At 49.3% G+C, this 23,538-nt stretch overlaps 1 protein-coding gene across 2 annotated transcripts in view; it reads right to left on the bottom strand.

The window, feature by feature from the left end:
• Positions 1-23,538, bottom strand: part of txndc11 (thioredoxin domain containing 11) — a 117,571-nt gene that overhangs the window by 62,333 nt on the left and 31,700 nt on the right. The window contains exons 2-3 of one of the 2 annotated variants that reach the window (XM_086000611.1): positions 10,512-10,728; positions 7,196-7,293 (exon numbers count right to left, since the gene is read on the bottom strand). In XM_086000611.1, coding sequence (XP_085856737.1) covers positions 7,196-7,293; positions 10,512-10,728 — 315 coding nt within the window. The remainder of the gene's footprint in view (positions 1-7,195; positions 7,294-10,511; positions 10,729-23,538) is intronic. The other variant, XM_086000612.1, reaches the window with a different exon arrangement.

The following is a 23,538-nucleotide window of genomic DNA, read 5'->3' as shown; positions in this document are numbered from 1 at the left end:
GAGGGAGAGGGAAGGGTGGCCTGAGACGGCCGATTGCGGCTGGCCGGGCCCGGTTGCCTTGGTAACCCTCCTCCCCTCTCCGCCTCCTGATCTCCGGGCCTGGCCCTGAGCGGCCGATTGCGGCTGGCGAGCCCGGTTGCTGGGATAACCCTCTCCGCTCCCTCTCCCCTCCTGAGCCCCGGTTGCCTTGGTAACCCTCCTCCCCTCTCCGCCTCCCGATCTCCGGGCCTGGGCGGCCGATTGCGGCTGGCGAGCCCGGTTCCCGAGGTAACCCTCTCTGCTCCCCCTCCCCTCCCGAGCCCCGGTTGCCTTGGTAACCCTCCTCCCTCTCCGCCTCCCGATCTCCGGGCCTGGGCTGAGCGGCCGATTGCGGCTGGCGAGGCCAGTTGCCGGGGTAACCCTCTCCGCTCCCTCTCCCCTCCCCGCCCCCCCCCGAATGAACCGCCAGGAGATTGCAGTGAGCCCAGCCAGCCTTTACCAAGATGGCTGGCCGCTGGTTCGGAATCGGGCCTAGCGGGGGGGGTGAGGGGTGGGAGGAGCTTGCCACAAAACAATTTGCCTAGGGTCCAGTATGGCTGGCAACAGATGCCCAGGCTTCGAGGCCTACCTGGAAAAACGGGGAAAGGTAGGAAAATTAATGAGATTAGATAAAAGATTTAGAAAGTAATTAACTTTTAAAAAAACAATATGTGTTTTAAAAGCAACTTTTTTTTTTAAAGACGCAGAAAGCGGGAAAAAGGAAAAGTTTGGAATCAAGATGGCGGCAACTCACCTCGGTTCAGAACGATAAGGCCCGCCCACACAAGCACCGATTGGTCGACCGTCAGGTCACCAAAGCGTAGGATTGGTCAATCGTCCCGTCACTCGACCGTAGGAGGGCCCGGCCGCACACGCCAGGAACCCGGCGTACGATTGGTCGACCTTGAGGTCACTGTCGCTAATGAGCGGATAATGAGATGCTAATGAGCGGAATTTTGGAAGTTTTTCGGATACCGCGGGAGCGATTTTTGTCCGGCCGAAACGTAAATACGCTTACGACCGTTTTGGAAAGGTAAGCTTTCTTTTGACGTAACGCACGCGTAGGTACGCTCTATAACTTTCGAGCGCATAGCCGGACAGACGCACACCGGAGGACAGAAGGACAGACAGACAGACCGATCCGTTTATTATATAATAGCTGGGGAGCCCCGCGTTGCGAGGGCAATTTTGGGGCGCTGAGGGCAATTTTGGGGCGCTTGGTCTCCCTGCCCCTGTGTGTCCCCCCTCTCCCTGTCATGTCCTCTCCCTGTCCTATCCCTCCCCCCCTCCCCTCCTCTCCCTCCCCTCCCCTGTCTCCCTCCCTCCCGCCCCTCGCCCACCCCCGCTCCCACTCCCTCTGTCCCTCTCTCCGGCCCCTCCCCCTGCCTAGAGCCTGAGGTCCGGAGCTGAGGTCCCCCCGCGTATGGCGCGGCTGATGGACGGCCGCTGTGGGCGGGCGGGCGGCGCATGCGCGGTCAGTGGGCAATTTTGGGGCGCTTGGTCTCCCTGCCCCTGTGTGTCCCCCCCCCTCTCCCTGTCATGTCCTCTCCCTCTCCCTGTCCTATCCCTCCCTCCCCTCCCCCCGTCCCCTCCCCCTCCTCTCCCCTCCCTCTGTCCCTCTCTCCGGCCCCTCCCCCTGCCGAGCGCCTGAGGTCCGGAGCTGAGGTCCCCCGCGTATCGCGCGGCTGATGGACGGCCGCTGTGGGCGGGCGGGCGGCGCATGCGCAGTCAGCGCATGCGCGGTCAGTGCGGGCGGCGCATGCGCGGTCAGTGCGGGCGGCGTGAGCGCCCCGCAATTTCCCGAGGCTTGCCCCCCCCCGTGATTTCCCGAAGCTCTCCCCCCCCCGCGATTTCCCGAGGCTCTCCCCCCCCCCCGCGATTTCCCAAGGCTCTCCGCCCCCCCCCCGCGATTTCCCGAGGCTCTCCCCCCCCGCGCGATTTCCCGAGGCTCTCCCACCCCCCCCGCGATTTCCCGAGGCTCTCCCCCCCCCCGCGATTTCCCGAGGCTCTCCCCCCCCCGCGATTTCCCGAGGCTCTCCCCCCCCCCCCGCGATTTCCCGAGGCTCTCCCCCCCCTTATTAAATTGTTATTTAATTCCCTAACACATCATTAAAATATTTACCTTAGTTCCCTAACACACAGAAAGTGTGGGGGAAAAAATTGTGAAAAATCAAGATGGCGGCCACTCACCTCGGTTCAGAAGGATAAGGCCCGCCCACACACGCACCGATTGGTCGACCGGTCAGGTCACCGAAGCGTAGGATTGGTCAATCGTCGAGTCACTCGACACTCAACTGTAGGAAGGAACCCGCCGTCCGATTGGTGGACCTCGACGTCACACGGTCGCTAATGAGATGCTAATGAGCGGAACGCTGAACGTTTTTGGGATACCGCGGGCAGGATTTTTGTCCGGCCGAAACGTAAATATGCCTATGACCGGTCCGGAATCGCAAGCTTTCTTTTGAGGCGACGCGCGCGTCGGTACGCTCTGTAACTTTCAAACGTATAGAGAACGGACGGACAGAGACAGACAGACATCGGGACAGACAGACAGAAGAGCTCTTTTATACATATATAGATGTATATATATATATATAATATATACTTAATACTTATCTATCTATCTAAATCGGTCGATCTGTCTGTCTGTCTGTCACTCTGTCTGTCATCGCCTGTGCGTCTGTCGGGCTATGCGCTCGAAAGTTACAGGGCGTACCTACGCGCAGCGTTACCTCCAAAGAAAGCTTACGCTTCCGAGACGGTTTTAAGCGTATTTACGTTTCGGCCGGGCTAAAATTGCGCCCGCGGTATCCCAAAAACCTTCAACGTTCCGCTCATTAGCATCTCATTATCCGCTCATTAGCGACAGAGTGACCGAGGTCGACCAATCGTACGGCGGCTTGCTGCCGCGTGCGGCCAGGCCCTCCTACGGTCGAGTGACGGGACGATTGACCAATCCTACGCTTTGGTGACCTGACGGTCGACCAATCGGTGCATGTGTGGGCGGGCCTTATCGTTCTGAACCGAGGTGAGTGGCCGCCATCTTGCTTCCATTCTTTTTCCTGCTTTCTGCGTCTTTCTTTTCAAATATACATTTCCAGCAAAATAAAATTCAATTTATTAAATTCTTTTAAAATAAATCACTCATTTGTAAATATTTTATCTAACCTGGACATTCTTTTTCCTACCTTTGCCTGTTTTTTTCTTAGGCCTGAAAGCCTGGGCCTTTCTTGCCCAGCCAGGCCTGAGCTAGGTAACTGGGCGGCTGCTGCTAAGCTCCTCACCACGCCCCCCCCGTGTCACGTTACCCGGGGCAACGGCGTCAGCCACGAGGGTCAGGGTGCGCGCGCAGCAGGAGCAGGTGAGACTCTGTTCCGCGCTTGGCTCGGGCGGAGGGGGGCGGGGCTCTCGAGAGTGCGGATCGGGTTACCCCGGCAACGGGAGTGCGGGCCGGCTGGGGCTTGGAGAGCGCGGCTCTCGGCCGGGGGGGCGGGGCTTGGAGAGCGCGGCTCTCGGCCGGGGGGGGGCGGGGCTTGGAGAGCGCGGCTCTCGGCCAGGGGGGCGGGGCTCGGAGAGCACGGCTCTCGGCCGGGGGGGGGCGGGGCTCGGAGAGCGTGGCTCTCGGCCGGGGGGGGGCGGGGCGGGGCTCGGAGAGCGCGGCTCTCGGCCGGGGGGGGGGGGGGGGCGGAGGGAGAGCGGGGCTCGGAGAGCTGGGCTCTCGGCAGTGCGGGGCGGCGCGGCAGGGTTACCACGGGAACCGGGCGTGGCCGTGCCTGTCTCTCAGCCTCAAGCCCTCCCTTCCTCCCTCCCCCCCTCCCTTCCCCCCCCCGCCCCCCCTTCCCCCCTGCCCTCCCTTCCCCCCCTGCCCTCCCTTCCCCCCGCCCTCCCTCTCTACCCCCCAGTCGCTCTCTCTCTTCCCCCCCCAGTCGCGCTCTCTCTCTCTCTTCCAACAACAACATGCCCTCGAAAAAGCCTCGGCACCGCCGGGCACTTCAGCTAGTATATATATATATATATAAATCGGTCGATCTGTCTGTCCTTCTGTCTGTCTGCAGGTGCGCGTCTAGGCAGCTATGCGCTCGAAAGTTACAGGGCGTACCTATGCGTGCGTTACGGCGAAAGAAAGCTTACCTTTCCAAAACGGTTTTAAGCGTATTTACGTTTCGGCCGGGCTAAAATCGCGCCCCGCGGTATCCGAAAAACCCTTAACATTCCGCTCATTAGCATCTCATTATCCGCTCATTAGCGACAGAGTGACCTCGAGCTCGACCAATCGTACGCCGGGTTGCTGGCGTGTGCCGCCAGGCCAATCGGTGCATGTGTGGGTGGGCCTTCGTTCTGAACCGAGGTGAGTCGCCGCCATCTTGATTCCAAACTTTTCCTTTCTTTTTCCCGCTTTCTGTGTCTTTAAAAAAAAGTTGCTTTTAAAACACATTGTTTTTCAAAAAAATGATTTAGAAAGTCATTAACTTATCTAATCTCATTAATTTTCCGACCTTTCCCCGTTTTTCCAGGTAGGCCTCGAAGCCTCGGCCTCTCCTCCGCACCCACACCCGAGCTAGGCATCTCCCGGCCCCACTCGAAGGCTGGAGGGGCGGGCCTCAGCCCAGCGCCGCTACCTTACTAAAGGGTGCGCGCGCAGCTGAGACGCGGCGTCTCTCTCTCTGGCTCGGCCGGGGGGCGGGGCTTGGTGAGCGTCAAGGGTTACCCTGGCAACCGGGCCTGCCGGCCGTCTCGCACAGCGCAATCTTGAAGCCAGCTCGGGAGGCCGGTGCTCGGAAGATCGCGCCTCCGGAGTTCAGTGCTTGGTTGGTGGGGGGGGGCGAGTCTTGGGGGGGGCCAACCTCGGGAGTTCAGGGGGTGGGGATCAGGGGGCTCGGGGACTCTCCCCCTTCCCCTCCCCTCCCCCTCCTCTCTCCTCCTCCCCCCCCGCCCCTCCCTCCACTCCCCCCTCCTCCTCCCCGCCCCTCCGCCCCGCCCTCCCTCCTCTCCCCCCGCCCTCCCCTCCCCCTGCCCTCCCCTCTCCCCCCGCCCCCCTCCCCCCGCCCCCCTCCCCCTGCCCTCCCTCCCCCTGCCCTCCCCTCTCCCCCCGCCCCTCCCTTTCTTCCCCCCAGTCGCTCTCTCTCTTCCCCCCGTCGCTCTCTCTCTTCCCCCCCCCGTCGCTCTCTCTTCCCCCCCGTCGCTCTCTCTTCCCCCCCGTCGCTCGCTCTCTCTTCCCCCCCGTCGCTCTCTCTCTCTTCCCCCCCGTCGCTCTCTCTCTCTTCCCCCCCCGCTCTCTCTCTCTTCCCCCCCCCGCTCTCTCTCTCTTCCCCCCCCCGCTCTCTCTCTCTTCCCCCCCCGCTCTCTCTCTCTTCCCCCCCCTCGCTCTCTCTCTCTTCCCCCCCTCGCTCTCTCTCTCTTCCCCCCCGTCGCTCTCTCTCTCTTCCCCCCCCCGTCGCTCTCTCTCTCTTCCCCCCCCGTCGCTCTCTCTCTCTTCCCCCCCGTCGCTCTCTCTCTCTTCCCCCCCCGTCGCTCTCTCTCTCTTCCCCCCCCGTCGCTCTCTCTCTCTTCCCCCCCCGTCGCTCTCTCTCTCTTCCCCCTCCCGTCGCTCTCTCTCTCTTCCCCCTCCCGTCGCTCTCTCTCTCTTCCCCCTCCGTCGCTCTCTCTCTCTTCCCCCCCCGTCGCTCTCTCTCTTCCCCCCCAGTCGCTCTCTCTCTTCCCCCCAGTCGCTCTCTCTCTCTCTTCCAACAACAACATGCCCTCGAAAAAGCCTCGGCACCGCCGGGCACTCCAGCTAGTAGATAGATAAAATACATGTGTGAACTGTATGTAGCTTTCACAGAGAACAGTCAACTTTGCTATGCTCCTTGGTTATGAAAAAAATAATGAGGCAACTTTACTACCTCCCTGGCAAAGATAGTTCAGGACTTTGAAAATGCAGACAACTTCCTGTTGTTGCCTTCTGGGAAGAGAGTGACCACCCCGAGAGATGATTGGGGAGGTACGTCCACCCCCCCACCCCCAACACCGACGAAAAAAAAAGATTGAGGCTAGTACCCTCACCCTGAGTGGGATACCTACCCCTTGATGTGGGAACAGGAGGCTTGCATGCATCTGTCTAAGTTAAGCCCCCCACCTGCTGGGTTAATGGATCAGAACGACATTCAGACCCCAAGGAGTGATGGCACTCCAAATGTACGAGATTTCATACTATTCTTCCCACTGAATAGCTAATTAACAGCAAGTCACTAATGTTGAGAATAATTACAGGCTGCTAGCTTATTGCTGAAAAAAAAGTGTTTAATTCAGCACTGCAGAAGTGCAGCTCAGGCAGTAGTGGTAAAATCCAATTTGCCACAATGAGTAAACAAATATAAAAATGCAGTCAATTTGTATCATTTTAAGTATGGAACATGAATAAGGGGTTCTGATAAATTGATCCATTTTGAAATGCGTTATGGTCTGAATGATATTAACTGATATAGTAGTACCTATATGTAGGAGTCAGAAAACAAAGCGACTTTAGCACCAAACTTCTAAAAGGCAAGTTTCACCAAGAATAAAAATTTATAGAACTACCATCGTCAATCTACCATCTAACAGCGCAAGTGCCGATGACAACTGGAGAATTAGCTGGAAGCTACTTTGCCAAACAATGTGTGGGAGCTGAAACAACAAATGGAATAAGAAACGTTGCAGAACACCAGCTCGCCAGGAGGGGGAAGAAGTCATCCATTATTATATTTGGCTTCAAATGTGGAATCACTTGCAAATTGCTGGGAAATGCACAAAATAAAAAGTCAATCAGAGGAAGTTGCCCCAAACAGCCCAGGAAATAAATTCAGCACCAGAACTCTCATCGCCATCAAAATGTCTAAATCCTCCACTGAAAAATTTACTTGCGTGTCTTTCAATTTCCCCTCATGTAATATATTGGATAATAGGTAATTCTTATTGTCTTATGCAAGGCCATTGGGTTTCAGTTTTCACAGGAAAACAAAATGGGGAATGTGATAAAAAAAAGGAAAACGTATTCATTATCCCCCTGAAGTAGTGACCTTGGTCACAGGCCTTTATTCAGGGTTGTTTTTCAGTTTCAGCATTTTTTTTTTGCGAGTGGTCAGCTTTTATGGGGGCTATTCATCAGTTGCTCATTAGTTTTGCATGTTGGTTGGTTGATTGTGAAATTGTTTCTTACCTCCTCTGATATAAATGGATCACAGGATAATAAAATAGATTCATTTGCTTCCTGCACTTCCCCTGGTGCCACCAGCAGTTTACAGCAAGGAACAGCACCTGGAACAGAGAAGAGGATCAGTCCTATTCCGAGCTCATGAACTCCTTTTATAGCATCAGCCCAAGTGACCTCATCACTCTCCAACTTTCTGCACCAGAATCAAAATGGCTTTGTTTTAATCCAAGAACACTACTCAATTAAGAATGTCCTCGGAGCCCCAAGCAACTGCTCAATGGTTAAACACAGTGTGGAACTGACCTCCTTCCACAGACTAGGATACTCCAAGTGCAACTGTTGGACTGTTGTGGAGTTAGCCAGTCTCAGCTGAAGCAGTTCATGGATGCTACAACTGGTCTTGATGGCTATGGGCAAGGGAGAGCCATTTAATAAAAAATATATATATGCGCGGCAACATCCAGTGAACCAGTGTGAACTCTTCTCCCCACTCTGCTAGGATACTAGAAGAACGCCCTGCCCTTGAAGTCCGCCGGAACAAGCAGACTATGCCTTGGTTTAACATCTCATCTAAAAAATAACATCCCTTGACAGAACAGCACTCCTTCAGTACTACACTGGAGTGGGAATTGAACCTGTAGAGCCAAGCTGACACTAAAAATTATATACAAGAATACCAATCAGGGTAGATGAAGAAAACAAATCAGCCAGCCGCGAGTGTCATGGGGGTGGGGAGGGCAGGCACACAATGAGAAGGACAGCTGTAAGAAAATTACAACCAACCCTGTTATTTTGCATAATCTGCCACAAATGCAAAATAGCCATGTTTAGAAATCTTTTAAAACTACATATTTCAATCTAATCCAAGAACCAGCCTACGATATGCCAACAATAGATTACTGTTAAGCAAGTAGGCGTAAAGAGGTAGGTGGCAGGAAGGTCAGTGTCAGCAGGCATCTTTATTTAAAATGCCTACGCTCCCCTTCAATCTCAACAAGAATTCTAAAGAAAAATACTCTAGTAGGAGGCATGCATCAAGCTGCAGTTTACTTTAATCTACTGTATAAAATCAAGTTAGTAGCAATGCCATTTTAAAGATTTCTGACTGAGTCATAAGCTTAAGACACAAAAGTTAGAAGCGAGAATTTAGGCTCTTTGCCACCCCCAGAAACACATTTACCAGTGTCATTACTTAAATAACAGTAATTAGCTTCAGTAGGTAAACTTTTAATTGTAAAGCAGCTTCTTCCATCAGCAACACATTGGCCCTGGAAACTGGGCCATGTTGAAAAGATGCCAGTTCGAGAAGTCTCCCTCCTCCCCCCACATTAAACCAACTTCAAAAAAAATTGAGAATCAATCTAATTTTATCTAGAGGATATTATTTCAGCACAAACAGGAGTCTTAAATAATATACATCAGAAAAAAAGAGAGCATGAAGATCTGTGCTACTGAAGAGGTGTCGGGGCCTTTACGGGGTGTGAATGCACAATGAGAACAGTGTAAAATGCAAAGCAATCCAACGTGGGATGCTATAGGTTTAAATTTCAGGGAGGGTTAAAACTAACCAGAGAATGGTCCACCAAGATTGACTTGAAGCCTCAGGAGCCCATTGCAGCTACAATTGGTAACCATTTTAGTTGTCAAACACCTACATTCCTGACGAAAGGTTATCGACCTGAAAAGTTAACTCTCTCCCCACAGATGTTGCCTGACCTGCTGAGTATTTCTGCACCAAACAGCAGGCCAATTTCTGTTCAGGAGAAACGTTCTAGACATCACTGAAATTACACAGAAGTTACAGCACGCAAACAAGCCATTCGGCCCAACTGGTCAATGCCAGTATTTATGCTCCACACAAGCCTCCTCTCACCCCTCTTCATCTAGCACATCAGCATAACCTTCTATACCTTTCTCCCTTGTGAAATTACATCACATCCACATTTCTGTACTCTTTCCCCTTTTGGATTCTTCCTTTTCAAAAACTTATCCAATTCAGTTTTAAAATGCTACTGTCTCTGCCTCAATAGTCACTTGTGATATAGCATTCCCTATTTTAATAACTTTGGGGGGGGGGGGGAATCAACTTCCCTTTCATTTAAGTGATAATCCTGAACTGATGTTCCTTTGTTACTGATTTGCCAACAGTGGAAACTCTTTCACTATTTACACCCTCAAAATGCTTCAGAATTCTGAAAAATATTAAATCCTCAACTGTCTCCAGGTGAAAAATAAAACATATGTGGTCCTTTTCCTCCAATTTTACCTTTTAATCCAGAAAAAAATGTCGCTGTAAATTCTTAGGGGGAAAAATTCAGTATCGCCCCGTTATTGGCGGTGCGCAAAGTTTAGCGCTGGCGCTAATTATCGCCTCCGACAGCAAACTTGGCTTTTATCGCCCCTGGAGGTGATTGGAGCGCTAAATCAGGCGCAACACACCTCTCTTAAGGCGCAAAGGCCGAGGAGCGAGGCGCTACCTCAGAGCGCTGGCGAAGCAAGGAAGGGCAAATCAAAATAAACCTGCAAAGTGCTGCTCAGTACTCGAAACTCCTTCACACAGCGTTGAATCTCTCCAGAAGTCTCTCTCTCTCTCTCGGAATGCGTGGTGCAAAAATGTCACCAACAAACAAAGGCAGGAAGCGGTCGCCTTTAAATAGTGCTCCCCTAGTCCCTTTCTGACAGCATAACGCTCCCCTCAACCTGTCGTTGCTAGCGGCAGGCGGTAAGGCAGGGGGCGCCACTCAATATCCGGTCCGGGCCGCTAACGGGGCGTTGCGCACTCGACTGACGTCACGATCTGCCGGCGCAGGAGATCGTGGCGGTAGTGTTTAGCGCCGCCGCAAAATGTTAGTTAATTTCGCGAGCGGCGCAAACATTGCTGTGCCCGGGCGCTAGTTGCTTCGTGCCCCAGTAGCGCCCTCTTAAGGCGCTAACGGGAGGCGCAAACAACTGAATTTTTCCCCCTTAGAGTACACTATAGCACATGACCAAGTACAGTAGAACTTAATATGAAGATTGTAACCAAAGGGCAATGCTGTTTCAAATGGCCATATCTTGGAGACTGTGATTTTGCAAACATTAAAAGATTTAGCTTTAAACCATTTTGTGGTGGACAAGATAGATATTTAAATTTTCTGTACAATGTGTAGTCCTACAGGTCTAATATACAGTAATCACAGGAGAGGGAAACACCCAAGCAAAGGACATGCAGAAAACAGCACCTGTAGTGCACAAAACAGCCACATTTACTGACTGAGGTGAGCAAGTGGAGGTTTTACTGTAGGTACAAAGGTAAAGGCTGAGTACACAAAGCGAAACTCACCTGATCCCGAAGCTTCCTTGCTACCTGATCAATTTCTCCCTTGACAGAAATGGACTCTCCACACCAAGGAGCATAAAACAGAATAACAGAGACTTCAGATATGTGGCAATATCTTTCCACTTGGTCCAGTTGTCCCATGTATAGGTCAATAACAGGAGAGTTGGGGGAGAAAAACCGAACAGGAGGTGGGGCCATTTTGACAACATCTTTTGCCCGACTGTAAAAGAATGCAAAAATAAAACGCATTTACTTTTCATGATTAAATCGCAATTTTTAAAAAAAATTGCAGAAGCTGACGAAACATTATAATGCAAGAAATGAAACTTGCTCCAACTTCTCACCCATTTCCATGAAAGGCAGTAGTTAATGTTATGACTTGGAAACAACATTGCAAAAAAACCCACTAGAACGCTCATAAGCAGAAAGGGAAATAAATGTAAATTTAAAATAAGTTTGCCAACTTTACCTTTTAAAAACTAAATGCTCCTTCCCAATTTTCATTATACACACAGGCTTCCATCTGAAATCTTGCTTTTTACAAAGCACACATGAATCAGAGGAAACAAAAGTTTGCTGTGACTGACGCCCTCGATTCACAAGCAATCAAAGTGAAAAGCTTGATATTACCCTGTCCCCCACTGTGAATTCATAACTCAAATAGGCCCCCACACCTCCAATAGGATTGTCTTCATGCCACCTGTAATCCAGGAACATTATAGCAACTGGATACTGTAATGTATATACCTTTAAGGGGGGAACTATCTTTTACAGCTCATGTATACTGCAGTACCGGCAGTGACCACACCTGTATATAACACTGAGTAGTAATCTGTACAGATCAGTTCCACTGTGAGCCACGTTGAGTAAACACCTGTTGTACCGTTCTCCTGCAGTCTGTGTCTTATTATACACGGACACAACATTGGCGACAAGGCAAGTTCGAACCTACCTGCAACTCTGCATCACCTCCCGGGGATTCGTTCCTGGAGATCAGTGGATTGGAGGTCAAGGCCAGAGACTCGGGCGTCGACCACGGGCAACAGCCCAGTCATCCAGCAGAGACTCGAGAATTGCGGGGGAGGCTGTCGAGAGCCAGGCTTGGCTTTCCAGTCGAGGTGGTCCAGCGAAACGGGCTGGCAACAGGTAGTGCGCAGACCCTTCCCGGACAGCGGCGGGCTAGAGCCCGACCGAGCGGCACAGCAAAGGGCCAAGCAGCGTCGACGGGGGAGAGAGAGGGCAGAGCGCACAGGGCGCAGCTGGTGTTCAGGGGCCGAGCAGCGTCGGAGAGAGGGAGAGAGAGACGCACAGAAACCCGCGAGGCGCCGCCATTGCCACGAGGACCGCCGAGAGCGGCGTTGGCAGCAGCGCAGGAGAAGCGCGCGAAACCTACAGGGCGCCGCCATTGCCACGAGAACCGCCGGGAGCGGCGTTGGCAGCAGCGGGGGGAGGAAGGAAAGCGCGGGAGACGCCATTTTAAACCACACCCAAAATGCCGAAGAGTGACAGTATCACCGCATTTGACAATAAAGTCGAAGATTGGACTACATATGTCGAACGAATAGAGGTGTACTGCAAGGCAAATGAGGTGTCAGATGACAAGAAAGCGTCGGTATTGTTAAATTTAATGGGTGCAAAGACGTATGGTTTATTACGAAATCTAGTAACCCCAACGAAGCCAATGTAAAAGAGTTTTGAAGACATAGTAACGACACTACAGGAACATTTAAACCCCACACCGCTGCTGATAGCAGAAAGATTCAAGTTTCACAAACGGAACCAGCATAAGGATGAAAGCAATGCTGATTATTTAACAGAACTGTGCAAACTATCGAAACACTGCCAGTTTGGAGCGGGACTGGCAGATACCTTAAGGGACAAGTTTGTGTGTGGGCTCCAAAGTGAAGGAACCCAGAAACGGCTTTTATCTGAAAAGGACCTTACGCTGGAAAAGGCATTCAGCATTGCGGTATCATATGAAGCAGCAGCACAGGGCGCTGCAGAGATACAACAGAGACCGCAAGAATATGGCACAAACGAAATGTCATATGGAACAGAGAAGTGCTATCACTGCGGCAGAACAACACACGACCAGAATGATTGCTGGTTCAAAGACAAAGTGTGCAGACAGTGTGGAAAAGTAGGACACATAGCACGAGTCTGCAGGTCGGGAAAGAAAACCAGCAATAAGAAACCTACCAAAGGAAAGTACAAGAAGGTACATAAGATGACGGAGTATAGTTCAGACGAACAAAAGAGTGATAACGACTCCGAAAGCAGGGAACTGAGTTGTCTGAAACTACATAATGTGATCACAACGGAGGATCACCAAACCATTTGGGTCACTCTCAAGATAGCAGGAGTCCAGGTAAAGATGGAATTGGACACAGGATCAGCCCTAACAGTCATAAACCGGCGGGACTACGAGCGGCTATTCTCACACATACCCTTGAGAGACACAAAAATTATTTTGAAGACGTACACAGGGCAAAAAGTCTACCCCAAAGGAAAAATAAGGGTGACCGTTATATATAACTAAGGAAACACCAAAACTAGACCTGTATGTATTGCAAGATGGAGGACCACCATTACTGGGACGTGAGTGGATCCGGAAAATACAACTGAATTGGCATTCCATACAGGCACTGACTGTGGCTGACAAAAAGGATGACGACGTCACACCTGGGCGACTGTCAAAGTTCCTAACTGACGCGAAAGAAGTGTTCCAGCAAGGACTCGGAACACTAAAAGGCATGACAGCGACGATTAAAATTGAAGAAAACGCAAGCCCAAAATTTTTTAAGGCCAGGCCGGTACCTTATGCGATCCGCCCAGCCGTCGAAGCAGAGCTGGAGAGTCTGGAACGTTCAGGTATACTGTCCAAGGTAGACTGGAGCGAGTGGGCTACACCCATCGTCCCTGTGATGAAAAAGTCATTGAGCAGCACGCCTGGGGAACCAAGGAAGGTTCGCATCTGTGGGGACTTTAAGGTAACAGTGAACCCGGTCCTTCACACCATACAATATCCACTTCCGCGGATTGAAGATATTTTCGCCTCGCTATCTGGAGGGAAACGCTTCACTAAGATTGATCTGGCCCAGGCGTATCTGCAAATGGAGGTAGAAGAAGCATCAAAAAAAAACCTCACAATTAACACCCATAAAGGTCTCTACCAATACAACCGGCTGGTATTCGGGGTAGCATCAGCTCCGGCTATTTGGCAGAGGGCAATGGAACAAGTCCTGCAAGGGATCCCAGGGACCCAGTGTTATTTGGAGGACATCCTGGTCACGGGCGAAAATGACAGTGATCACCTTGCCAACCTGGAGCAGGTGCTCACTAGCTTGCAGGAATATGGGCTCCGAGCCAACCGCCCCAAATGCGAGTTTTTTTAGAAAACAGATCTCGTATTGTGGCCACGTTATCGATAAAGAGGGGTTACATAAGTCCCCAGAAAAGATTGAGGCAGTGGTCAAGGCTCCAGCACCGGAAAATATGTGTCACAACTGAGGTCGTTCCTCGGGCTGGTAAACTACTACCATAAGTTCTTGCCAAATTTGTCTACAATACTACACCCACTGAACACCCTACTGCAAACTGGGGTGCCATGGAAGTGGAGTGACGAATGTAGACGAGCTTTCCAGAAGAGCAAAACACTAATCACATCGAAAGAGGTATTGGCCCATTACAACCCAGCATTATCAATTCGGTTGGCATGTGATGCATCACCCTACGGCATTGGAGCGGTGCTGTCGCACAAATTCTCGGACGGCTCAGAGAGGCCAATAGCCTTTGCGTCACGATCACTAACCTCAGCCGAGCGTAACTACGCCCAGATTGACAGGGAGGCCCTCAGCCTAGTGTGGGGAGTGAAAAAGTTCAATCACTATCTGCACGGGCAAAAATTCACCTTGCTGACTGATCACCAGCCTCTTGTCTCCATTTTTAATCCGAAGAAGGGCGTTCCGGTGATGACTGCGCAACGACTACAAAGATGGTCACTTTTTCTAGGGGCGCACCACTATGAGATTGAATATAAGGGCACGAAACAGCATGGAAATGCTGATGGGCTATCACACCTGCCACTGCCTATTGCAGAGGAAGCACCAGCAGTGGATCCTGTCGAAATATTCCATTCGACTATAGTTGAATACCTACCGGTAACTAACGCTTGTATCGAAAAGGAAACACAAAATGACCCGACACTGTCTCGGGTATATGATTTGACGGTGAAGGGATGGCCAGCACATGGCGACTCACTGTTGCCAGCATTCTCGACAAGGAGAAAACAGCTGTCAGTGTGCCGAGGGACCTTGATGTGTGGATCCCGAGTGGTAATTCCACCCAAGTTAAGGGATAGAGTGCTCAATGAGCTTCACGAGGGTCATCTGGGAGGGGTAAAAATGAAAAGCCTAGTCAGGGCTTATGTGTGGTGGCCGGGAATCGATAAACAAATCGAGGACCTGACCAAGAGCTGCTCAGGATGCCAGAAAGTCCAAAATGCACCACCACAGGCCCCTCTACACCCATGGGAGTGGCCCTCATCTCCATGGTAACGGGTGCATATTGATTTTGCTGGTCCATTCATGGACTCAATGTTTTTAATAGCCGTGGATGCGCACTCGAAATGGCCTGAGGTCATCAAAATGTCCTCCACCACCACGGAGAAAACTATTGCAGTCCTACGGACCATTTTTGCCAGGAATGGCTTGCCAGAACAGATCTGCTCCGACAACGGACCACAGTTTGTGTCCGAAGAGTTCCGGATGTTCTTGAAAAAGAATGGGGTAAGGCATTACACATCCGCCCCGTATCATCCAGCCACAAATGGATTGGCTGAGAGGTTCGTACAAACCTTTAAGAAGGCAATAAAGGCTATGTACAATGACAACATTCCGCTGCAGCACAAGGTGGACAATTTTCTGTTCGCCTACCGGAATGCGACACATGCAGTCACCAACCAGGCCCCAGCCATGATGTTCTTTAACCGAAGGTTAAGATCTCGCCTGGATTTGCTCAGACCAAATGTACGAAGAGATGTTGAGAGTAAGCAATTCCAGCACATCCACGAGAAGCCAACAAGGAGCTTCAATGTAGGGCAACCAGTCTTGGCCCGCGACTACCGAACAGAAAAATGGCAGCCAGGAACAATATGCACACGGCAGGGCCCACTAATGTACACAGTGGACGTTGGGGAGAGCATCATGAGACGCCATGCTGACCAGATCCTAGAGTCACAGGAATAAGTCAACCCCATGCCTCGCCCATACATACCTGGTGATGAACCCGACATACAGGTCGCATCTACCCCAGAAACAGTAGCATCGGAAGCTGATGAACCAACTGACGACAGGGGGCCAGAATCGCCTCCGCACCAAGAGCAAGACACTCGGGAAAGGCACTATCCAGAAAGGATCAAGAAGCCTCCCCAAAGACTGAATATATAAATAGACTATTTTCAGCTAATGTTGCATGTTAAAAGTGTTAATTGTAATTAGTTTGATATTTAATTGTTAACTGAGTGTTATGGTATTGTTAATCTAAAAGGGGAGAAATTGTAATGTATATACCATTAAGGGGGGGAACTACTTTTACAGCTCATGTATACTGCAGTACCGGCAGTGACCACACCTGTATATAACACTGAGTAGTAATCTGTACAGGCCAGTTCCACTGTGAGCCACGTTGAGTAAACACCTGTTGTACCGTTTCTCCTGCAGTCTGTGTCTTATTATACACGGACACAACAGATACCACGGTGTCCCTTCAAGTAGTTACACAAATGTTTGATTTTGAAACTCACACATACGTTCTTGTATCAGTAATTTCAGTTGTAAGAAACAGGAGCAGGAATAGGCCACTTGGCCCCTCGAGCCTGTTCCGCCATTCAGTAAGATCATGGCTGATCTAGGGCTCAAAGCCACTTCCCTGCCCGCTCCCTATAACCCTTCACTCCCATATCTTGTAAAAATCTGTCCATCTCCACCTTAAATGTATTTAATGACCCAGCCTCCACGGCTCTCTGGGGCAGAGAATTCCACAGATTTACGACCCTCTGAGAGAAGAAATTCCTCCTCATCTCAGTTCTAAAAGGGCGACCCTTTATTCTGAAACTATGCCCCCGAGTTCTAGATTTCCCCACAAGGGGAAACATCCTCTCTGCATCTACCTTGTCGAGCCCCCTCAGTATCTTATATGTTTCAATAAGATCTCCTCTCATTCTTCTAAATTCCAATGAGTATAGGCCCAGCCTGCTCAACCTTTCTTCATAAGTCAATCCCCTCATCTCTGGAATTAACCTAGTGAATCGTCTCTGAACTGCCTCCAATGCAAGTATATCCTTCCTTAAATAAGGAGACCAAAACTGTACGCAGTACTCAAGGTGTGGTCTCACCAATACCCTGTACAGTTGTAGCAGGACTTCCCTGCTTTTATACTCCAACCCCCTTGAAATAAAGGCCAACATTCCATTTGCCTTTTTGATTACTTGCTGTACCTGCATACTAACTTTGTGTTTCATGCACAAGAACCCCCAGGTCCCTCGGAACTGTAGCATCAATGCAATAAGGGATGAGCGTGAAATATTTGACTTGCAACTTGTGGGTTCAACAACAACTTACATTAAGATAGCGCCTTTAACGTAGTAAAACGATCCAAGGTGCTTCACAGGAGTATTAAAAGACAAAAAATAAATTTGACACCGAGCCACAAGGAGAAATTAGGTCAGGTGACCAAAAGCTTGGTCAGAGGTAGGTTTTAAGAACATAAGAAATAGGAGCAGGAGTCGGCCATTTGAGCCTGCTCCGCCATTCAATAAGATCATGCCTGGTCCTCGACCTCAACTTTCCTGCACTGTCCCCATATCCCTGGATTGCCTTAATATTCAAAAATCTAACGATCTCTGTCTTGAATTAACTCAACAACTGAGCCTCCACAGTCCTCTGGGGTAGAGAATTCCAAAGATTCACCACCCTCTGAGTGAAGAAATTGCTCCCCAGCTCAGTCCTAAATGGCCGACCCCCCACTTTGAGACTGTGAACACCCCGGTTCCAGAATCCCCAGCCAGGGGAACCATCCTCCCTGCATCTACCCTGTAAGAACGTTGTAGGTTTCAATGAGATTACCTCTCCTTCCTCCAAACTCTAGCGATTACAGACCCAGTCTTCTCAATCTCTCCTCATAGGACAATCCCCCCCCCATCCCAGGAACCAGTCTGGCGAAACTTCATCACACTCCCTCCAGGGCAAGCACACCCCTCCCTAGGTAAGGAGACCAAAACCGCACACACAAAAAGGAACTGTCTTTAAGAATATGCAATGAAGAAATTGACTTCCTCCATGAAAACACAATTGATTTCGGTTAAATTTGCAACATAATGAGGAAGCCGTTAAATGTATCCACAAAAGCTGGGTCAAACTGAATATCCAATGTTACAGTGCTCCAAAGCATGAACATTGAATCAAGTGTGATACAGCGCCACCCAGCAACAAAAAAAGGAACTGCAGGAACGCAACAACATATTGGAGCTTGCAATCATCAGTATTTGAACCCATTGAACACATTACCAAATGCAACAAATAAAAGGTGATTAAATCCAAAAACAGGCATCATAAAAGTTCGACTGATGCACTACTTCTTAGGGTAGTGCATAAGCCTTAGGGTGATCTTATGTTCCTGTTTTCTGGGGACAGTCCCTGGATGAGGTACTGTGTCCCCGGGCAAACAATGTCCCCGGAAGAGTTCCCGGTTCAGAAAACTCATCCGAGGTGTACCCCGGGCAGTGAGTGTACCGTCCCCAACACCCCCCACCACCACCCCCCCAGGTCAGTTTGCGGCTCTAAGGCTAAATTAAAACAACTTGCACAATGGACAGAGTGACCCATTCCACATGCGCGACCAGGCAGTCTTCCTGCGCACGTGCCAGTTGTTGTTTCAGAGTTCCCCGCTGGGCTCATGCTGCTGAATTGTCAGCACTGCAAGTGCCTGGGAGCATGGCAACTGGAGCGGGCGAGGCCGCAGGGGGAGGGCCCGGTCACAGTCTACCGGGGGCGGGGTCAGGTGTAACCTCAGTCATGGGTTGGGGTCAGGTATCTGAATGCTCTTCAATAGTGTGACGTCACATCATAGAAACATAGAAGAGGAGTAGGCCATTCGGCCCCTCGAGCCTGCTCCGTCATTTAATGAGATCATGGCTGATCATCCAAATTCAGTACCCTGTCCCTGCCTTCTCCCCATATCCCTTGATCCCTTTAGCCTTAAGAAATATATCTAACTCCTTCTTGAATATATTTAATGACTTGGCCTCAACTGCCTTTTGTGGCAGAGAATTCCACAGGTTCACCACTCTCTGGGTGAAGAAATTCCTCCTCATCTCTGTCCTAAATGGCTTACCCCTTATCTTTAGACTGTGACCCCTGGTTCTGGACTCCCCGGCCATCAGGAACATCCTTCCTGCATCTAGTCTGTCTAGTCCTGTTAGAATTTTATAAGTTTCAATGAGATCCCCTCTCATTCTTCTAAACTCCAGGGAATATAAGCCCAATCGACCCAATCTCTCTTCATATGTCATTCCTGCCATCCCAGGTATCAGTCTGATGAATCTTCGCTGCACTCCCTCCATGGCAAGAACATCCTTCCTCAGATAAGGCGACCAAAACTGCACACAATAGCCAAGCTGTGGTCTCACCAAGGCCCTGTACAACTGCAGCAAGACATCCTTGCTCCTGTACTCGAATCCTCTTGCTATGAAGGCCAACATACCATTTGCCTTCTTAATCGCCTGCTGCACCTGCATGCTTACCTTCAACGACTGGTGCACAAGGACGTCCAGGTCTCCTTGCACTTCCCCTTCTCCCAATCTATTGCCATTCAGATAATAATCTGCCTTCCTGTTTTTGCCACCAAAGTGGATAACTTCGCATTTATCCACATTATACTGCATCTGCCATATCACCCAACCTGTCCAAATCAGACTGGAGTTTCTCGGCATCCTCCGCACAGCACACATGCCCACCCAGCTTTGTGTCGTCTGCAAACTTGGAGATATTACATCTAGTTCCCTCGTCTAGATCATTAATATATATTGTGAATAGCTGGGGTCCTAGCACCGATCCCTGCGGTACCCCACTAGTCACTGCCGGCCACTCGGAAAAAGACCCGTTTATTCCAACTCTTTGCTTCCTGTCTGCCAACCAGTTCTCTATCCAAGTCAGTACCTTACCCCCAATCCCATGTGCTTTAACTTTACACGCTAATCTCTTATGCAGGACCTTATTGAAAGCCTTCTGAAAGTCCAAATACACCACATCCACTGCTTCTCCCTTATCTATTCTACCAGTTACATCCTCAAAAAATTCCAGTAGATTAGTCAAGCACGATTTGCCTTTTGTAAATCCATGTTGACTTTGTCCGATCCTGTCACTGTTTTCCAAGTGCTCTGCTATTACATCTTTTATAATGGACTCTAGCATTTTCCCCACTACCGATGTCAGGCTTACTGGTCTATAATTCCCCGTTTTCTCTCTACCACCTTTTTCGAATAGTGGGGTTACATTAGCTACCCTCCAATCCATGGGAACTGTTCCAGAGTCTATAGAATTTTGGAAGATGACCAGCAATGCATCTACTATTTCTAGGGCCACTTCCTTAAGTACCCTAGGATGTAGATTATCAGGCTCTGGGGATTTATCGGCCTTCAATCCCATCAATTTCCCTAACACCATTTCCCTACAAATACTGATTTCTTTCAGTTCCTCCCTCTCGTTAGACCCTATGTTCCCCGACATCTCTGGGAGGTTATTTGTGTCCTCCTTTGTGAAGACAGAACCAAAGTATGTATTTAATTGGTCTGCCATTTCTTTGTTCCCCATTATAAATTCCCCTGATTCTGACTGCAAGGGACCTACGCTTGACTTCACCAATCCACGGTAATTAAATGCACATTTGTAGTGTATATGTGCAACTGTTAAAATATAGGTTGCTAAAAATTTTTGCCTCGCTACGCAACCTACAATTTCCGTCCTGGCTACTTTGCTGTGCTCCCGTGTCCCCGGATTCGGTTTAGAAAATATGGTCACCCCCAATAAAACTGCGCTACAAACTGAACAAAATGATACATTGCATACCACCGTGTCTTTCAGCTGTTTCTTCCTTACTATAAAAGTAGACCAGCGAAGCAAAGTAATTGCAAGCACTACTGGAGTGTGCCAGCCTGGAAGCTGCCCCAAAGCAGCAGAATTTGTGGTCCTTCAGAGAATCCAAAAGTAGTCACACCGTAGAGGTCAATTCCACGCATAATCATTGTATGGAGTTGAAAGTTTAAAAAAAATTTTTTTTTTAAATGTAACTGCAATCTATTGTGGAGTTTTTCAAACTTTCAATGGGCACTACAGTTAGGAAGTTTGGTTGTATTTTTATTAATTATTGTCTTGATTAAGAAACTGAGCTTTGGTCAGTTTTAGTGGAATGCCTGTCTGCAGGCAATTCATCTTGGTAAATGCAGTACTACTGCAATTTTTATATTAATCTGGACCCATCAGATTTTTATAAAATGCATTTAGCGAATTAGTTGTGTAGGTTGCGTTTACTTTTGTAAGTGAGTTTACCACTCCCTTATTAACAACTAGTCCTGGGACTCAGTGAAGTAACTACTAACACTACTAACAATAACCAGCCCCAGGACAGTGACAGCGTAACACAAAGAATTCGACCCAACACAATCGTCGCTGAGCAAAAGGAAAAATATGTGTCATATTGGGCAGAAACAACAAAAACCCAAAGCAAACTCAATTGCTACTTGGCCCTAAACAGACAATACAACATGGCTGATTACCTGACCATGGTAAAGGATAGTGTTAAGTCCGTGAATGATTTAGACACGGATAATGGTCCAGATTTTCCAGGGCTTATGACCTCGTACAGATCACAAGTTCCGGGTTTTCACAAAGAATCTTCTTACCAGATCCTCTGCATCCCTGGGAAATGGACATCCGCTGGCGGAGAGTTGGGCTATTGCCCAGCAAATGCCCATGAAACGCGTAAAGCCTTCTTTTACCAGCGCAAGGGTGAAAATAAATATTAAAATATAATTTTTTAAATCATTTTAACATTCAAAAACCTGTAAAGTAAGCTTGTGTGTTATTTTTGGTCCCTTGAAAAAGTTTCAATTTATTTTTCAAAAAATAACATTTTTCTTTTAATAGTTTAATTAAATTGCATTTTAATTAATTTTAAACATGTAATGATTTTTTTTTTATTTCAGTGCTGTAAAAATGTATTTTTTGGGTGATTCCCATTCAGCTTATGGGGATTCCATTTACGTACGGAATCTCTAAAAGCTGAATAGGAATCCCCCAAAAACATATTTTTACAGCACTGAAATAAAACAAAATTACGTTTAAAATTTACATACGGAATCCCCATAAGCATAATGGGAATCCCCTTTCTGATTGGTTGGGCCGGCCCACGTGGTCCCAGGGGCGCTTGCGAATCGCATGCGCTCTTGGGATACGTGGGTCACTGCGCACGCCTACGTGGAGGCGCCCAGGAGTGCGAGTCTCTGTGGATCCAGAACCATCAGGTAGGTGCGTAGATTTACTGCGGTTCGGAGACATCCGCCCGCAGGAAGCCTCCGACCGCAAATTCAGGCCCATTATATTTAAAGGGTTAGGCTAATTATTTCACTGGATGAGACAGCAGTGCAGATGCTGCACTGGAAGTGTGCTTGGGGTCCCTTGGGAACATTGTCAGTGACAATCTCTGGGGCAGTCTCACCATGGTGGGCAGAAGGGTCTCTGTGTGGAGAATAAAACTGATGTTTCTACCAAAAAAAAGCTCTTTGAAAGAGCCGGCGCAGTCTTGATGAACGGAATGGCCTCCTATGTTTCTAAATAACAAACTAATTTTTAGGTAATCTAGTTTAAACAATAATCAGTGGAAGCAGCATATTGGGAAACTGTTACTGTACACTTGGAACAGATCCAAGGTTAACAACTTGATTTGGAGTGGGGCCAGAGCGTAAGGTTATGGCTTGCATTAGGATTTAAGATTAGGCTCCAAAGTGAGCAGCACAGTAGCATGGATTTTTTTTCCCCCTGGAACAGAAGAGCAAATTTTTCTCTTGTCCTAGTAGCAAAGGGAAACAAAAAGATATGAAAGCGATGCGAGCTTTCTCTCCAACTGTCATGTATTGATTGCGAGTTTGACACCAGTCAACACGGTAATGTAATGTGCGAGTTTAACACCAGTTAATACGGTAATGTAATGTGCATTGCATTATGGGAATTACCCGGGAAAAACGTCAGTCAGCCATTTTACACAATAAAGAGAACATCGCAGTGACAAGCCTGTCTGCCTGATTCTATGCTTTAATGCGTTCATACAACATTGGAGACGAGGATAACGAACGGAATCATTTTAAATAGGTAGTTGCCCAAGTTTTAGTTAGCTAGGATGGAGAAGACCGGCATTCAAAATTTTGCATGCTTCGCCGAGCCAGCCACGTTGGGTCCAAGATGGATAACGTCTTTTGAACTTTATGCCGACGGCAAAGGACTCATTATCGACGATACCTCTACAGCTGCCACAAAGCAGAGGAGAAGAGCTCTACTTCTACACCTAGCAGGACCAGATGTCCAGGATATCTTTTCGACTCTACCGGACACAGGAGAGCCAGCAGACTACACGGCGGTTAGTGCTTTGAATCACTACTTCGTGCCCCAGGTCAACGCAGCATTTGCTAGACAGACTTTTCATAAGTTGTCCCAGAAGACAGGTGAGACTGTGCAACAATTTGCTACTCGCTTGCGGCAGGCTGCTAAAGACTGTGCTTTTGGGGGGGGATGCGGATAATCAAATAAGAGACGCTATCCTGAGTAGGTGCACGTCAGCCTATGTGCGGAGGAAATTGCTAGAGGAAGGGCAAGGTCTAACGCTCGCCCGCACGTTACAATTGGCCTCACAATGTGAAAACGTCGAGGAGCAGATGTCAGCCATGTCATGTACAGAGAAGGCGGAGACAGATACGGTTCGT

The sequence above is a fragment of the Somniosus microcephalus genome, chromosome 11 (genome assembly GCF_052327205.1).
Source record: "Somniosus microcephalus isolate GS21.2 chromosome 11, FLI_Smic_1.0, whole genome shotgun sequence".
Lineage (NCBI taxonomy): Eukaryota > Metazoa > Chordata > Chondrichthyes > Squaliformes > Somniosidae > Somniosus > Somniosus microcephalus.
The sequence above is the reverse complement of the archived record's forward strand: the minus strand, read 5'-3'. Positions and strand labels throughout refer to the sequence as shown.